Source organism: Petaurus breviceps, unplaced genomic scaffold (assembly GCF_028583685.1).
Source record: "Petaurus breviceps papuanus isolate PSGF00001 unplaced genomic scaffold, PetGlider_PUasm1.0 47, whole genome shotgun sequence".
In the NCBI taxonomy this organism is placed as follows: domain Eukaryota; kingdom Metazoa; phylum Chordata; class Mammalia; order Diprotodontia; family Petauridae; genus Petaurus; species Petaurus breviceps.
Genome location: NW_027186349.1, coordinates 12,170,607 through 12,189,314, shown reverse-complemented (window position 1 = coordinate 12,189,314; position 18,708 = coordinate 12,170,607). Strand labels below are relative to the sequence as shown.

The window sequence follows — 18,708 nt, the reverse complement described above, 5'->3', positions numbered from 1 at the left end:
TCCAAAAAGATTTCCATTTGGTTTTGAATTCATGATATGCCCCCTTGATTTGCAACACTGTCGTAATTATGTTTTTTTTTAATCTCTTCAATGATATTTTTCCATCCTCACCTTATTAAAACTGTGGCTTCAGTGATAGGGTAATATCCTGGTTCCGTTCCTAATCTTAGCTGCTATTTCTCATTGTCTTTTGATGATTCCTGTTCTTTCTCCTACCCTGCACATATAGATGTTCTTCAAGATTCTGTCCTCAGCCCTCAGCAGTATATATAGTTAAGTACCAAAAGCAATGGTATAAGCTATGAGTGAGCCCTGTGTGAGCCCAGGCTATAGTGATTGGAAGGTGATAGACAGGGCTTCCTGAAAGATGGGTAAAGTATTGATAAGTAGGTAAGAGTTGTAGAAGGTATTTCAGGCAAGGAGAATCATTAGCAGAGTCTGAAAGGCAGGGTTGAGCATGGCACGTAGAATGCATTTAGCTGAATGGATCAGGAGATAGTCTGGGAGAGACAATGAGTAGACTGGCCTGACTTCAGCAGAGGCTGTGTGTGGGGGTGTCAGGTTGAATGGAGTCAGATGGAGAGGGCTTTGAATGCCAGCTTTAATCTAGTTGCTTTTCTCTCTTCAGTAATAGGGATCCACTGAAAGTTTTTGAACAGGGAAATGACATGATGAGGGCAATATTTTGGAAAAAATAAACAAACCAGTCATCTGGCAGTAAAGGTCAGGTAAGCCAGCCAGGATGCTGTGGCAGTGGTCCAGATGTGAAGTAACAAGGATGTCACCTAAGGTGGTGGCAGTGAGAATGGAAAGTAAAAGATGGATTCAGGAAACATTACAGAAGAACCAGCAGAACATGGTGAAAAAATAGGAATGTTTATAGTATTATTTTCTGACTCCAGGTGTGTGGAAAAATGGTTGTTGTTGACAGAAATGGGTTGAGTAACCAGTTTCAGGTGTAAGGCAGAATACCCATATGCTCACAGGTTTATTTTCTGCACAGAAAACCTAAATCAGCCCAAGATTAAAGGTCCTCAAGAGAACAACCTAGAAATCAGAATATCAAGATTGGGGCTTTAGAACCCGGCCTCTTCTCTGTTTCTGCTTATGCAACAACACATGTTGACAGTAATTTCAGAAAATTCTAAAGCATCACAAATGTATCATGTGGCATTTACTTTAGAGAAAGACTAAATGAGTAAAAGTTACCTCATGTCTGAAGAATAGTCCCATAGCTGCTTGATAGTTAATTACACTGGCTCTGGTTTGCATGGGGGAAGTTCAGAATGTTATGGAGAGCAAGCTAACTGAATAATGGAGATAGCTTCTATCAGCTGCTTCCTCTTTCTCCAGAGGCCTACTTGTCACTCAGCCCCAGCAGTACAGAGCATGGAGACCTCCATTTCTCACTTAACAAAGGATAAGGCGATCCTTTATCCCTATGCTACAAACTCTATCAGTCCCATAAGATAAGGTATTAGCTCTGTGGTCACTATTTTTAAAAATTTTGGCAAAGAATCATTTTGATTTGCCAGCACAGTTACAAATATTACCAAGATATCCAATCCAATTTTCCATGACCTCTGTTGACTCTCATAATTTTACTGTAATAAAAAAGATAGTCAAAATTATTCTGAATCATTATTCAGACTTAAATATTATATGTTGCACTTTTCAAGCTTTGGTAATTTTGTTAAATGTTTTATTTAATTATTTAAACAGAATGCTTCGTTTTTAATCTAGTGATGTTTATTGTATATGACAATTATATGTTCTTAATCCACCTGCACCACCTTAGGAAGAAAAATAAGTCAGAAGGTGTATGCAATTTTTATAATAAAAACATTGTTTTTTAGTTATAGTCAGTTATCCATGATTTCTTAGGTGGAGAGCAAGAAAACTATTTATTGTGTTGTAGTGATAAATGAGAATGACTGTTCATTATTAAACAGTTTAATGTCTTTGTTTTTACTAATCTTATTTACTGCTGTGGTATTTAAAGAAGAGAAAATTTTTAAGTAATTTGTTTATGGAATTGTGGCTAAAAACCCTCAATCTGTGGAACATATTGTTGGTCAAATAGAAAAGAGGGTCTAAATCATCTTTTGGGTTTATTTCTTTGTTTTCTTGTAGTCTGTTTAATAAGCTTGTGTTTTCTAACAGTGGGTCAGAAGTTACCTTGTTAATGCATGAAATGAATGTTAATTTTCATTTTCAAAGCTAGAAATTATTTTTCAAAGTGCAGAGTTAACTGAATCTTATCAGCTTTATAACTCATGTACTATCTAAACAGTTACATTTCTGCTTTTAGTGTGACATTTAATGTAAGATCTGATTAAAGTCCTGTAATGGAAAAGCTGATAAAGGATTTGACTATGAAACCTATTGTATACCAATATCTCAACACCATTCTTGAATTTCCATTCAAATTTGTATTTTCTTATACTAGTATTTCCTATGGCAGAATTTAATCTTCATTGACCAGCATTAAAGTGTTTATGAGGGCTGTTATTTGTATTCCATTCTAGGTGTTGGACTGGATTGAGAACCATGGAGAAGCATTTCTAAGCAAGCATACTGGCGTGGGCAAATCCCTCCACAGGGCCAGAGCACTGCAGAAACGTCACGAAGATTTTGAGGAGGTAGCACAGGTCAGTAACTTATTTCTACTGTCTCTTCTGCCTGCTGTTCTCTTTGTTGTTTTTTTTTAAATTAGTATCTTAACATTATATGTTATTATCTCAGCTTATCTGAACACTCATCTAAAGCCTTACATTGCATTGGAAGATGATTTCTGGTGAGGGTTTTATTTAATTTTCATTCAATCAACAAACATTTATTAAGTGCCTTCTATGTGCCTGGCACTGTTCTAAGAGCTAGGGCTACAAATACAAAGAATGAGCCAATCCTTGCTCTCAGTTACTTCCTCAAGAGGCAGGAAGTAGATCAGTTGGTTAGCTTTTTAATGAAGCATAATATCTGAAAAACCGAAACATCGATGGAGTGTTTTTGGTGGTTGGCTTCTGGTCACCAGTATGGTCCAGGGAACCATGTTTCTAGTTAAGTTCTCAATACTTTCACTCATCTTTTAAATGAACGCTGCTTGTAATATCTGAATTGCTCTAGAATCTTGAATTTATGAACAGACTTAAAGAACAAGCTTACTTATTGTCATGATTAAAGAAACCACTAGAAGGTTGTTGCTTTTCAGATGTTAGTTAATTGTTATCCTTTAGCTACACTAGTCCTACCACAGGACAGTCCACCAGCATTCTCACCCCTTCTATCAAATAATTTACCAGAACACAGGTTCTACAGCTAGATTAAAGAAAGGGGAAGTAGAATTGTAGAAGAACCCTTTAGAATTTACTGTTCCATCAGTACCTGTATCTAAGATTCTGTGATTAGCAAGCAATCCATGCTTAGCTAAATACATTAATATATTGGAGAGCAGTATCTAAAGCAGCGTGGCTTACGGGATTTAGAGCTAGCTTCAGGCAGGAAGATGTGGCTTCAAGCTTTGCCTCTGACACAATCTGATAGGCAAGTCATTGAACTCACTGCCCCCAGACAACTCTCTAAATTGCAGAACAATTGTAGCTGTATGTTGATATAAGAATTTCCTCATCAAGAATGAGTTACACCAGACCTGTACAGTCTATGGCCCTGCCAAAAGATTTCAGGCAGCCCAAGAAAAAAAAGTTTTTCTCAGGATACCTGAAATCCTTTGGCAGAGCTGCAGGTTGTGCAGGCTTGAGTTAGCCAATGAAATCACATGTTTGGGTCCCCTTCCAAAAGATAGAGAAAGAGTAGCAAAGAATTATTAAGGACAGAAATATAAGGAATATAAGTCAACATCTTTATACAGCATAGGTCTGGGTTCTTCAGGACAAAAGAAACTAGCATGTAAAATTATTCAGTCTGTGGCTTCCAAAGTAATTAGGCCCCAAATGGCAGGAACAAAGCTGCTGGTAGGAGATTGCAAAATGGTCCCATTCTAGATAGTATTCTTTAATTTACAAAGGAAATATCCTTAGATTCACCTTACAGGGAGTTAGAAACCACCTCTTTTAAAATGTCTCGCCTCCTTTCCTAAGGAAAAAAACACTTCATATATAACCATGAGTTCCATAGCCTGAAAAGAGCTTTAATGAATTGGACTGAAATGATAATGTTCACCCAACATAACCATGCAGATTGCCTGTAGCATCTTCCTACTTCTTATTGTACTAGTGAACCACTCAGTAGGCATTCTATTTTATGTACCCAGTGCTACGGTAGGTGTTATACAGGATAAGAAAGACATAATGTGCCTCAGGCAACTTATAGTCTAACAGTTATAATAGTAGGTAAGAAGAAGGAAAGAAGAAAGGAAGGATAGATTTTTTTAAAATTTACTTTTAGTTTACAACATTCAGTTCCACGATCCCTTGAGAGCCAAATTTTCTCCCCTTCCCTCTCCTTTCCCCTTTCCCCTATGGTGGCCTGCAATCAAATGTAGGATCTACAAATACCTTCACCTTAAACATTAGTCAAGTTATAAAGAAGAATTATAACCAATGGAATGAAAAATGAGAAAGAAGAACGAAACAAAACAAAATAAAAAAGAGAGAGCAGTAGTTTGCTTCAGTCTGCATTCAGACTCCGTAGTTTTTTCTCTGGATGTGGATAGCCCTTTCCATCTAGTCTTTTGGAGTTGTCTTATAAGAAGGATGGATTTCTTAAGTCGCTGCTATGCAATGCACCAAACATTGTGCTAATAAGCACTTTACAAATATTCTCTCACTTGATCCTCATAATGACCTTAGGAGGTAGGAGCATTTATTATCCCAAATTTACAGTTGAGGAAACTGAGGCAAACTGCAGCACCATTACATACCCCAAATCACATAGCTAGGAAGTGTGTGAGGCTCAACTTGAACTCAGGTCTTCTTGGCTTCAGACCCAACACTTTACAAAACTTAACTCATTTGATCCTTACAACACTTTTATAAGGAACTGTTCAGGGAGTATTACTGTCTTCCTCTTTTTATAGATAGTGGAACTGAGCTTCACGGAGGTTAAGTGACTTTTCCTGTGGTTGCGCATTTAGTAAGAAGCAGAGGCAGGATTTCAGCCCAGATTTCTCTTCATTTTAAGTGCAGGTCTCCTTCTACTCAACTCTGCGGCCTCTCTCAGCTAAGATTCATGCAGGGGAAACACAAAAACCTGAAATACTCGATTGTGTGGATTGATTAGATCTGTAGTAGAAAGATCCTCCACCAGTAGTCAGCTATGGTCCAGTGACCGTATGCTGGGTGGTGATAGGATGTTCTGTGACCAAAGCATTCATAGGATGATACCAGCTGATCATAGGGCAGCTTCTGTTCTAACACCCAGTGGAGGCTCTGAGGTTGGAGGTCTTCGATTAAAATAATCCTCAGTAGTGGAGAAATTTACTCTAGTTAGCTGGTCTCCTGGGTTGTTCTGCTCCCAGTCCAAGTCAGTCTCAGAAATCTGAGAGATAGGTGGAAAGGTTACAGTAATTAATTCTTACACAGCTCCCACTGCATTTTGAACTGCCCTGGAAAATACCTAAGGAAAGGTTTCATTTGAATCTGATCCTTTAGGAGCATCAAACAGGGCAGAAATAAGGCATCCTAGTCCAGACCAACAGGCCCACAGCCTTCTGGAGCTGGACTCTATTCCAGGCTCGGGGCAGGTGAGATTTACTCTTTTTTGCTCTGTGTATCATGGTGCCTCATAGAGGTACTTGTGTCCAGCTGCAGAGGATTCCTGTTGCTCCTGACTGGTACATCTGTTCATCACTTTTTCTTCCTCAAATCCATTCCACTCCCCCTGGGAAATGCTCCCCTTTGGAATCAGAATGAAGTATGCCAGCATCATAAATTAGTTTGTACTTTCAACATACCAGATTCAGACATTAAAATCTGTCAGCAAGCATTTATTAAGCACGCACTGTGTGAAGCACTTCACAACTATCTCATGTGATCCTCACAACAACTCAAAGAGGTAGGTACTCTTCCTGTCCTCATTTCACAGTTAAGGAAACTGAAGCAAATGGAGGGTAAGTGACTTGCCCAGGGTCACATAGCTGGTAAGTGTCTGAGGTCATATTTGAACTCAGATCAGAGTGGAGAAGACAACGTGCAAACCGCTGTGTCCACACAAGATAAATTGATGTCCCAGAGGGAAGGCACTAATCTTTGTCTTGTGATAATGGCACTTTCTTTGATTGTAATGAGAAAGTCAATATACTTTGTTAGTGCAACTTTTTGGTGACATGTTTTGCTAAGGTATTCACACTCAGACAGCAGGTCATGACAGACAGAGGTCCCATAGTTGCCCTTTTACCTGTGTTTCTCTGTTAATTCACCCATTTATATGTTAACTGGATTCGAGGTGTCATCTGTGCTGCAGAACACATTTTGGGTTTTTTTTTCTTCTGTGCAAAGGGAATTGTTCTTTAGGGGATGTGGCCTGTGGTCTTCCTCATGTACTCTGTAGCTGAGTTTACTGGTCCAGACAGTTTGATGTAATACCTTATAAAAAAATAACTGGAAAAACTCTTTCTACCATATCAACAGGATTTGGGACTAGAAATGAAATAGATCATACAAGCAGTTGAGGAGGCAAAGCAAAGTCCTGGAAACTGGCCATATTCTAATCTTACTCTTTGCAGAATCATTCTGAGACATTATGTCTCTTTTCCCCTGTTGACACATGCACAGGAGCCATGATTTCACCCCCATAGGTATGAATTTCATACCTGGAGGTCTTTGCATCATTGGTTCCCACTGCTGATTCAAATAGTGCTCCCCCCTCCATGCCTAAATTGCCTATTTCCTGGGTTGGGATGGCTGAATGAATCTCTCATGTGTTAGGCAGCCTTCTAGAGATGTACGTCCCTGAACTTACTAGACTTCAGGTAACACATCAGTGTGGTTGGGACATAAGCTTGTTCAGCTTTTGACAGGCTTCGAAAATCCAGGATTACCTATTGGCTCCATTGAGGCACTGAAGGATTTTTTCGTGTTTAAAGCAGAAACGATAGCACATAATAATAACATGCCTACACAATTATTTCTTGAGTGAAAGTGTGGTACCTCAGAAGTGTATAAGAGATTATAATGTTTTTATGGTTACTTGATCAATCTCATGAAAAATCCTAACCTAATACCATTTATGGGGAGGAGGGGACTTAAAGTAATCCCTTGGAAAGGGGACATTTGTCAGAAGTCTTGATATTCCCAAAGTGTGGTATCAACCAACAAGCAGTTTTTAAATGCCTTTGCACCAAGCTCTAGGCTAATTGGTGCTGTGGTTACAAAGACAAAAATAAAAACAACATGTATTCATATAAATAGATGCAAAGTAAATGCAAGGTAACTTCATCAAGGAGAAGCAGTAACAGCTGGTCTGGGGTGGTGAGGCAGGAAAGGGCTTTATGTAAGAGATGTTGTTGTAGTTGAGCTTGGAAGGGGATTGGCCTGCTAAGAGGTGAAGTTGAGAAGAGGTAACATTTCAAGCCCAGAGTTCAGTCTAGGCAAAGGCACATCAACTACCTGTAGAAAAGAAACCTCATCTGACCTTTTCTCGTGTTGAAGATTTTTGAAGTCTTTGCGTTTTGGTCCACAGATGAAGACCAGCGATTAAAATAAGGCTAAGAGGAGTTGGGAGTATGATGTACTAGAAGAACTTGGATTCAGTAAGACCTGAGTTCAAATCCTTGCTCAGCTACTTATTACCTGTTTGATCTTTCCTTCTCACCTCCACCCCACTGGGAAAATGCTTCTCTTTGAAGTCAGAAACAAAATATTCCAGCATCATAAATTAGTACATACTAGATTTAGACATAAAAACTAGTCAGCAAGCATTTACTAAGCACCTACTCTGTGCCAAGCAATGGGAATACAAAGAGAGGTAAATGTGTTTGTGTGTGTGTGTGTGTGTGTGTGTGTGTGTGTGTGTGTATATGTATATATATATATATATATATATATACATATATATATGTACGTGGGTGTGTGTTTGTTTTGAATCTCAGCACCCTCATTTTCAAACTGAGGGTTATCAAACTATCCCTTCCAATTATAATGTTCTGTGAAAATATGATGAACTTCTCTATCTGATCATCCTTTGTTTAATAATGATTTTATTTGGGGCAGTATTTCCATCCCGATGACCTCATGGTGCTCAGACAACTCAACTAGGAGCTCTGGTTTTATTAAGATGTGGCATATAGATGCTGTCTAGACAGGCAGTGTCCTCAGCAGCAGGGCAGAATAATGCTGTGTATTTATAGTACCATTCATTCACTGAAAAATCCCCATGTCTTTGGCAAACGACAAACTAACATTATTCTTTCTTCATCATAGGAGAAATGAAGCACACTAAGATAAATTACCTCAGCAGATGCCCCCTCTCACCCTTCCGGTCCTTGCCTGCTTTCTGTCAAAACAAATTGAAGTGGGCATGTGCTTGTGTAAAAGATTTTTAAAGTCTGTGTTTGGGGACTGTATTTGTCACTGAGCACAACCTGATTCCAGAGGTACTTTAAATGCAGGTGCAAAAGAATTTGTTGGTGATTAATCAGGAAGCAAAAACATACCATTTCAGAGTTGGAAGAGACCTCGGTGGCCCTCTGGTCTAACCCCTACACCAAAAGATTTCCCACTGTAAGTTACCTGACAGAGTCATCCATTTTTCTACTTTAAGACCTCCAAGGAGAGGGAATTCACCATCACTGTTGGCAGCCCATCCCCCATTTTGACAGCTCTAATTGTTAGTAAGTTTTTCCTGACCCTAAATAGAAATTGGTCTCCTTGACAAAGCAAGTCTGTTTTCTCTTCCACATGAAAACCCTTCAGATACTTAAAAGACAGTTATCATGTTCTCTCTTAGTCTCCTGTTCTCCAGGCTAAACATACCCACTTTCTTTAGTCAGTCCTCCTGATACAGACTCGAGGCTTTGAACCATTTTGGTTGCTTTTCTCTGGACTCTTGCTAGCCTGTCCATATCCTTCTTAAATGTGGCACCCAATACTGAACATGGTACTCCATATGTGGTCTGATAGTGACTCATTATTCCAGTAAGTTGTGTCCCTCTTAATTCAGCTCAAGTACAGTATCACATAACTAACTTGTTGAACATAGAGTCCTCCAAAATCTCCATGGCAGAACTACCACTTTCTGTCTATGCCTCACTCATCCTGTATTTGTGAAATTGATTTTTTGCACCCAAGGGTAAGGCTTTACATTTATCCATATTGAATTTCATCTTCTTATATTCTATTCAGTGACCTGGCCTGTCAGCATCCTTTTGGATCTTGAATTGGTTGCTCACTGTTGTAGTTATCACTCCCACCTTTCTGTCATCTGCAAATTTGATAAACATACCATCTATGCCTTTATCCATGTCATTGATAAAAATGTTAAACCCTTTGGAACCTTCTAAGATCCAGGTTACATTGACCAATCATGATGAACATTTGCCTTTAGTGGTAATGAGAGAAAAAAGGAAACACATTGATAGAGGAAGATCTTTGACAGTTAAGTCCTGAATATGTTTACCCCATTCACCAATATGGTCCTTTCTCCAGCTGTCTGTTAGGCTCTAAGCCTCTCTTTTAAAAAGAATCCTCAGAAGCTAGAAATTACGAAACCTAAGGTCTTGTGGTTAAGTAATCTTTCTTTTGTATATATTCCTTTTCTCACTACTCTAGTATGATCTTGCCCTTCACTTTACCAGTGCAGAAGAGGTCTTCAGCTCTACTCAAAAAAACAGAGCTCATGAAAGCAGATGGAAAGTGGAGGGCCTTATACCTGTACTTGGAAAGTCTGAGTACCTGTGTCACATTTGTATATGATTGCTGTCTCCTCCCATTCTATTAGGAGCTCCTTGGGAGCCGGGATTGTTTTTTGTCTTTTTTTTTTAATCCATAACACTTTGTACATTGCCTGACATATAGTAGGTGCTTACTAAATGTTTATTGACTTAACTGACTTTCCCACAGACTCCCTTCCCTGGAAGCAACCTTCCTTTACCTTTCTAGTTTTCTGAAAGGCTGGGCTTCTTGCTATTCCTCTCACAAGACCCTCTATCTCCTGCCTTTATGCATTTCCACTGGCTGCCTCCCATGCCTGGAATTCTCTACCTCCTCATATCTATCTCTTGGCTTCCTTTAAGTCCCATCTAAACTCTTAACTTTTTTTTTTTGCCTTTTTGGAGGGCAATTGGAGTTAAGTAACTTGCCCAAGGTTACACAGCTAGTTTTGTGTGTGTGTGTGTGTGTGTGTGTGTGTGTGTGTGTGTGTGTTAAGTGTCTGAGACTGGAACCGAACTCCCGTCCTCCTGACTCCAGGGCCTGCGCTCTACTCACTGCGCCACCTAGCCGCCCCACTCATTGCGCCACCTAGCCGCCCCACTCATTGCGCCACCTAGCTGCCCCTAAAATCTTAACTTCTGTAAGAAACTTTTCCTGATTTCCCTTATTGCTAGTTTCATCCCTCTGCTGATTACCTCCAGTGTATCCTGCCTTCATCTTGTTTGTATGTATGGTATTGAGTGCTGTCTCTCTCTTTAGACTGTTAACTTCTTGGAAGCAAGGACTATATTTTGCACCTCTTTGCATTCTTACCACCTAGTACAAAGCCTGGTACATAGTAGGCACTTAATAAATGGTTGTTGAATGAATGAACCTAACTTTTTTTCCCCCAGTATTTCATGTAACTGAATTAAATGGAAAATTTGCTATATTCAGTTTTTTCATTCATAATATGAGGGGTGGCAGAGTCAATAAAATAAGTAGTAAAAGTGTCATCAGTTTAATTCCTTTAAAATGGACCAAAAATAAATACTGTACGACATAATTCTAGTATGCTAAAAATGAGAACCCTGGCAAAAACCTTATATTTAGACATAGCTAAGATGAAGCAATGGCATATATGTGCTCCATGTTGAGTGTCCCAAGTTTCAGGATTTGTTGCAGACGTCCCTGGCAGTCAGATAAAAAAAAGGCATCAGTTAGTTTATGCAGCAAATGAAATGCCATTCCTTTTTCTTGCATCATACAAATAGTTTCAAACAGATATATCCTTGTGAATGACTGAGAACCAAGTAAGTTTCTGACCAGTTGCCTACTCCTACTTCTTTCATATCCCTTTCTGAGATAAGAAATGTGCAATTCTCTATGTAACTTTTGCAGACCAACATTCTAGAAGAAAAGAGCCAAGATAAACATTCCTCTTATCAACCAAATAGTTATCCAACCCAGCATTATTTTAATTTTTCAAAACACAGGTAGTAGATCAGGAAGCATAGTGCCCAAAGCTGTAAAACAGAAAGAGCCGATTTTAATAACACTTCCCATGTCTGTGATAGTAAATCTCTGGGACATCTTACTTCAAGAATTATGAGGTCATTCTTTGAGTTTACCTCTCTCTTCACCCATTGTCCCCAAAGCAACTCATCCTATTTCCCAGTTAGGGTAAAATAATTCTACCATTTCTCCCAATATTATTCTCTTAATAATTTGGTCATTTCGATTAACTTCCTATTCATACCATTTAAATATCTTATAACTTCAGGGAAATAAGTAAACCAGAAATTGGCAAGTTTTACTGTTATTCTGCATTTACACACATTAAACTGGATGAGAATTTAATTTCATATTCATTCCCTGCCCCTACTTCAGTCCTTTCATCTTTTTTTGAGAGGTCATGGGCTTGTAGAATGTGTTTTCACATTCCAACTGTTTTAAAAATTTCTGATTTGCTACAGATGATAAAGTTTTTATAGTGTACAGCACATTACCCTTTTGGGGTTAAGCACATTTTTATGTGGCTATAAAATACCATGCTTGTAGAGTAGCTTATCTGCAGAAGTTCTATTATTTGATGACAAGTTGTTAATGAGAGACTCTTAAGGCAAACAGTATTTGCTATCAAGAATTTCTTTCAAATAGATATTTATTTTCTTTCACAGGCTCAGCCCTTGTACTCAACTTCCTTACCTATTTTTTTTCTTTAGAAATCTCCCTCTAAAAAAACCTAGAACTCTCAAGACTTAAATTTTACCCATAAGAATTTTAGAATTTGAGGGAAAATATAGCAGATTAGGATATAGTAGTGATTTGCATGTATTTGTGGCACTAACCCAATATAGTCCCACTAACCTGAGAGTTCAGTAATTTCCCTTGGGTTATAACTGCAATTTGCTGCTAAGACAAAATTTCCTGAGTGGCCCAAGGCTACTTTTGTAGTTACTTTTTTTTTGTATTTGTGACTGTGTTTACTGGATGGCCTTAGGGGAACCCCTGTGACCTAATGACCAGGGAACTTCTAGTGGGAGTAGGTTAGTTCTACAATTCCCATCCAAGGGATTTTCATTGATTTCTTTGAACCAGATCCAATGGGACTCTCTTCAACTTGGGGTTTAGGCTAAGACAAACTGGTGAGAATTAAAAAGTTTAAGAAGATTCATTGGGGCCCATACTATAGTGGAAAATGAGGAGCTCTCAAGTTACTCCCTCTCCCCACCCCCACCACTAAGATTTATGGGGGATAAGCATTTGTTGCTTCTGGGCATACTGTGAGTTTCAAAGTCAAATGGAAGTAGCAAGGTGATGAGGTAATTTTTTTTTTTAAATCCAAGTATACCAAGATGTATGCTTCTAAATGTCTAATTTAAATTAGTCATCTTTCACATTTATTCCAGTGGGAGATTGCATGTTATACCAGAAAGGGCATTCATTTGGAATAAGTCCTGGGCTTAAATCTCATCTGTGCTGCTTACTTTCTGTGTAACCATGGGCAAACCACTTAATTAAATTCTCTGAATATCAGTTTCCTCATCTATAAAATGAAGATATTGAACTAAGATGATTTTTAAGGTACTTCCTAATCCTAGAACCTATGATTGTACTTAACACATTTATAGAATATCAATTCCCCTGAGGAACTGATACCCTATCAAAACGGTAGGGGAAGAAAGACATGTACATGACAAAAATGATAAAAGGCCTAGTGAGGTAAATTCAAAGGAGAAATCAAGTCAGTCAACCAGCAAAGCATTTTAAGTATCTACTGTTTGTCAGAGACTATGCTAAGCTCCTAAGATCTCCACAAAGGATTATAAGATATGTGAAAAAATGAATTAAAAGCACTGAACTAGGCGCACTGGTGATGCAAGTACAAAAGTAAGACAGTCTCTACCCTCAAGGAACATACATTGTAATAGGGGGAATAAAAATCATATAGGGGCCAAGGAAGGGTGTTTTCCTTAAGGACATCATTGAGATAGTTAGTAGAGTCATAGGGCAGTTGATTGATTGTGCCTTATCCACAAGCAAAATTAATATTGACCTAATTTTAGTTCCTATGAGGGTAGAGGGAGGAATAGGGAATAATACACAGAACAGGAGGTTTAGAAGAAGATAAAGATAAGAAAGACTAACAAGTTGAAACTAACATGTTGAATTTACAATATTCTTTTAAAAGTACAAGCTAAATAGAATAGAGTTTCATGTTTCATTTATAATTAGTGTGGAAATGTTATCAATAAGAATTTTTTTTTTTAATTTAAGCCAATGGGACAAAAATAAAGGTCCAATCCATGCAAAAATATTCATGGCAACTCTGTTACAGCAAAGAACTGGAAATAAATGAGTATTGATTGATTGGAGAATGGTGATTGAACAAACTATGGTTTATGAATATATTGGAATATTATTGTTTAGTAATAAGTGAAAAATTAATTCAGAGACATGTGGGAAGGTTTGTGTTATTAAGCAGAACCAAGAGAGTAATATACACAGTGACTGCAACAAAGTAAGGGAAAATAACCCTACGAAGAAAATTGAAAACTAATGAAATTCTCAGACAGCAGATAACGAAATGTGCCTCCTTCATGGCAAAGAGGGTGGAGACTGTTACTATAGAATATCATGTATATTGTCAGATGCCCTCATATAGAAATTTTTAAATTGCTTTTCTCTGTCAAAAAGGAGTGTTCAGTCTTGGAAAAGGGTGAGAAGACTGATGTAAAGGCAACTACCAATAAACCATTTAAAAATTAAGTGGAGTTGGATGGGAATATGTATAGGCATTTTGCATTTAAGTAAGAATTTTAATAGTGAAAGGAGAAAAATAGAATGTATCTAGAGAGGCCATATGGTGCTGTCCTGTTGAGACCCATCTTTAGCTGTGTGACCATGGACAGATTGCTTCTCACTTCCCCAAGGGAACTAAGACTATAAGAATTTTCCAGGGTGGCTAGTTGGCTCAGTGGGTAGAGTACCGGCCTTGGAGTCGGGAGGACCTGGGTTCAAATCCAGCCTCAGACACTTAACACACACAAAAACTGGCCATGTGACCTTGGGTAAGTCACTTGGCCCCAATTGCCCTACCTTCCCCCCTCCAAAAAGCAAAAAAAAAAAAAAAGAGTCTTTGGGGTGGCCAGGTGGCGCAGTGAGTAAGAGCGCTGGCCCCAGCATTGGGAAACCCGAGATAAGTTCCGGCCTCAGATACTTGGCACCCACACAAAATAACTGGCCGTGTAACCTTGAGCAAGTTACTTAACCCCAATTGCTTTAAAAAAAAAAAAAAAAGAATTTTCCACATTGGGATTTTCCTGTTGGATGGAATTATAGGTCTGGACTCTTCCTCTCCACCTCTTTTTCCCCAGCAAAGCAAGGCAAAAATTTAGAATGTGCAACAAGATTAAGTTAATTTTTTTTCCCAAGGGAAACAGAACCTGCATATTTTTAAAGGTTGAAGTAAAGGTACCAGCAGAAAGAGAGAGATTAGAGATATTGGAGAGAGAGAGGAGATAATAGAGGTTGGTGAAAGGGTCTAATCTCAGAAAATAAGTGAGTCCCTTTGCCTCTGAATCTGAGAGGGGGTGTATTTTGTAGTCCAGGGGAAAAGAAAAGTGAAAGGAGCTCATTATATTGGTTTTAGTTTCATTTTACACCTCATTATCACTTTGGATTTGGAGAGGTTATCTGTTGTTGATACTTTGTTGACATAGTGGGATAATTTTGATCCTCTCAAGTTAAGTTGAAAGCCAGGTCTTCTGGTCAGGGGATTGGAGGATCAATACAAAGTGAAAGTCTAAAAATAGTCTACAAGTATTCTTTGGGCACTTACTGTGTACTAAACCCTGGGAATACCAATAGAAAATGAAAGTCAGTCTTTGCCTTCAAGGAATTGACAGTCTAATAGGGAAGATTACACTTAAAAAGGAGTTATCTGAAGGGGAAGAAGAAGCAGGGTGTGGTGAGCTTGGTAGAGAAAGTCTTGTGGAGATGAGTTAGCAGCTGGGACTGAAGAAGGATGAAGACATCTTTAGCCTTGGCCTTCTGGGTAAAGTGGAGGTTTGGGGGGGAGTTAGGCATTCAGAAGGTGAAGCCTCAGTGGCTGTGAGGCTTCCACTGTGAGCAGTCCAGAGACGGAGTGACCTCCCAGGGTAAAGAGGTTAAACAGTTATTTGACTGATTGAATAGATGAATATAGAAGCATTTATTAGCACCATGTGCGAAAGGCGATGTTAAAGTCTGGGGATAAAAATACAAAAGACAATCCCTGTCCCCAAGGGATTATTTATATTCTAATAAAGGGGAATAGTGACTAGAGGAAGGTGTTTTGGTCTGGGAAGTCATAGAGATCAAGATGTAAAGTCAGAGATGTTACAGGAAAACCAAGAATGAAGTTTAGGACTATCAGTTGACAAACCTTTTCTGGAAGCCTTGGGAATGGGAAGATTTTGGTGGCTGGTGACTATAAGTGCACTACTGATGAGTGGGTGGCAACAAGATGGTCAGAAAGAAGCAGGGTCAGGTCTGTGGATATACAGATACATGGTGCTTTTGTGTCCTTAAGTTTTCTTTTCTCTGGGCAAAACATGCTCAAATAATTCTGTATTTAAAAAAATCCAAGTCTTTATAGAAATAAAAATGTGCATCTTGTTGTCTAAGAGTGCTGGGTAATCCAGGGAGCAACTGATTTATCATACTATCCAAAAATATTCTCAATATACTTTTCAGTGCTCAGTGTTTTATATGTGTACGTACACATACATATATACACATATATAAATGCATACACATATAGATACCTACAGACACTTTTCATTTCTGCAGTGGGATATTCAGCTCCCCATATTATTGTACTCTTCCTACAAATATCTAGTACATAGATACTCCAGTGATGAAAGATGACCATGGAGTCTAGTTTTCTAGTATTGTTGGGCTGCATTGGCATTTACTAAGTGCTATTCACTAGAAACACAGAGATAAAAGTAAAACAATCCTTACCCACAAGGAGCTTCATTCGATTAAGGAGAGGAGAAGCTACATGTGCTCATAAAACTATCTACAGAATGCCTACAGAGAAATTTGGGGAGATGGGGAAGTACCCCATATGATTATGACAGTGATAAGATTAGCATACATTGACATGATGCTTTGCAGTTTATGAGTCTTTTTCTCACAAAAATTCTGCGAATATTAATAAGCAAAATGCATATTATTATCCCGATCTAATAGCTGGGCAAACTGAAGCTTAGAAAGGTGATATGTCTTGCCTTGTCTCACACACCTAGTAAGAGTCAGGTCTTCTGACTTCAATCTCCTGCCATTTCCTCTTTTTCTGTGGTAGTTTTCCGTGGTAACACCTGGGTCACTGGGATCTGCCATTTAGTTTTCAAGTTAACTTGACCTTTACCATCATTTCTCTTATGTTAATCAGTTTCTGTATTTGTTCCCTTCACCCTCCAAAAAGCAAAAAGCTTTTGGATATTTTCTTTAAAAAAGCACACAAACCAGTCAAGCAGTAAAATAGAAGCTTGCTAATATATAATATTCTCTGGAGTTCAGTAGTCAAATGCTACCTATCCTCACCACTGAATTGTAATTGGCCACCCTTTGTGTATTATACTAGAAAGAGAAATCAGAGTGACTTCAGATTGCAATAGGTCTAAGGTCAGTTTTGACTTTTGTCATTTAATTCCTTTATTTCTGAGTTTTTTCAGTTGAATCCCTACCTGCTATAAAAAAACAACAACTTATTTTTAATTTTTAAAAAATGTTCTGTTTTATTCTGAACTTAACAAACATAAAACATTTCAATATAGAGAGAACAAGAAAAGAGGATTCTGTATCAAACCAAACTTCTCTTAGGTGTGGTTTAAAACTCTTTTAAGCATATTAAAATGTTTCATGGGTACTTTTTTTTCTTGTCTTTTCTAATCTCTGTCACTACCTTTCAATTCCAGCACCCTCTGATCCCCACCCTAAATCAAAGCCCTTCATTATAACACATAATAATTCAAAACAAGCAAGACAAATAAATACATTTACTGTATCTAAAAATGTATGTCTTATTCTGCCCCTTCAGTCCATCACCTTTTGCCAAGCAGTGGGAGGAGGAATATTTCATTAGGAATCTTCTTGAAAATTATGATTGGTTAGTGAATTGATCTTAGTCCTAGAGCCTTTCAGAGTTGTTTTATTTTGCAGTGTTGTCACAGTAAATTCTTTTTTTGGGGGTGGGGTTAAGTGACTTGCACAAGGTCACACAGCTAATAAGTGTCTAAGGCTGGATTTGAACTCAGGTCCTCCTGACTCCAGGGCCAGTAGCACTGTGTAAATTCTAAATTAATTTTTAAAATTAATGTGATTACAGAAGGATTCTTCATTTGCAAAAGGTGTTATAATATAGTCAAGCCTGTCTCTTGCAAATGTTAGGCTGTGATTTTTGTGGAGAAGTCAGTCCATAATAACACTGGTAGGAGCTACCAATAAAAGTGCTGAGAAAGCTGCTGACTGAAAGCCAGAATCCAGGAGTCACAGGAATTCAGTAGAACTGGAATGAATTCTGACAAGGTTGTAATAAGTCAAGAGATTTTCTTTGTTCATGGCTTCAACTGCCTGTCTGACTGTCAAGCTGACTAATGCATATCAGCTGACACTCAAAAAAGATTCAGGTGGGGTGTCCCATATGGGAAGAGCCCTGGACTGAGTCAGAAGGCTGGAATTCTAAGTCCTGACCAAAATACATAGTTAATCTTTGCAGCATTCCGTGCCCCAGAACATGTGTTCTTTCCACAGCTTTGAACTCCTTCCTCACCTGACTCAGTACAATTTTCAGGTCTGAAATCAGTCATCTTGCAAATGTATATCATTGTTCATAGCACAGATCAGGCAAGAGAATGGGAATGAATTAGTGCTCTAGATCCATCAGCACAATTTGAAAAATAGTTTAAAACACGTGGTTCTATGATCAGATTTATACATCTTTCATATCTATCTCCTCTCCATTCACATAATCATAGCCCTGGTTTGGGCTTTCTTTATCTCCTCCTCAGACTATTTCAGAAACCTTCTGATTATTCCCCCTGCCTCAAGTCTTTTCCCAGCTTCCATCCATCGTCTAATCAGTCAATAAACATTGATTAAACACTTACTTCAGTGCCAGCCACTGTGATAAATTCTGAGGATGGAAAGAAGTACAAAAGCAGTCCCTCCCCTCTAGGAGTTTATAGTCTAATGGGGGGAGACAGCATGTTAACAAGTAAATGTGCAGGCTAAATTCTAAATTAGAGGTACTCTTAGAAGATGGCACTAGCAATAAGAGAGACTTGGAAAAACTTCTTTCCATGTCTTTCTCTTTCCTTCCTTCCTTCCTTCCTTCCTTCCTTCCTTCCTT

General features: G+C 38.4%; 1 protein-coding gene across 7 annotated transcripts in view; it reads left to right on the top strand.

Annotated features, from left to right (window-relative positions):
- TRIO (trio Rho guanine nucleotide exchange factor) overlaps window positions 1-18,708 on the top strand; it is a 534,181-nt gene that overhangs the window by 306,484 nt on the left and 208,989 nt on the right. For all 7 annotated transcript variants that reach the window (XM_069101424.1, XM_069101423.1, XM_069101425.1 and 4 more), the window contains one exon: window positions 2,529-2,651. In XM_069101424.1, the coding sequence (XP_068957525.1) occupies window positions 2,529-2,651 (123 nt within the window). The remainder of the gene's footprint in view (window positions 1-2,528; window positions 2,652-18,708) is intronic.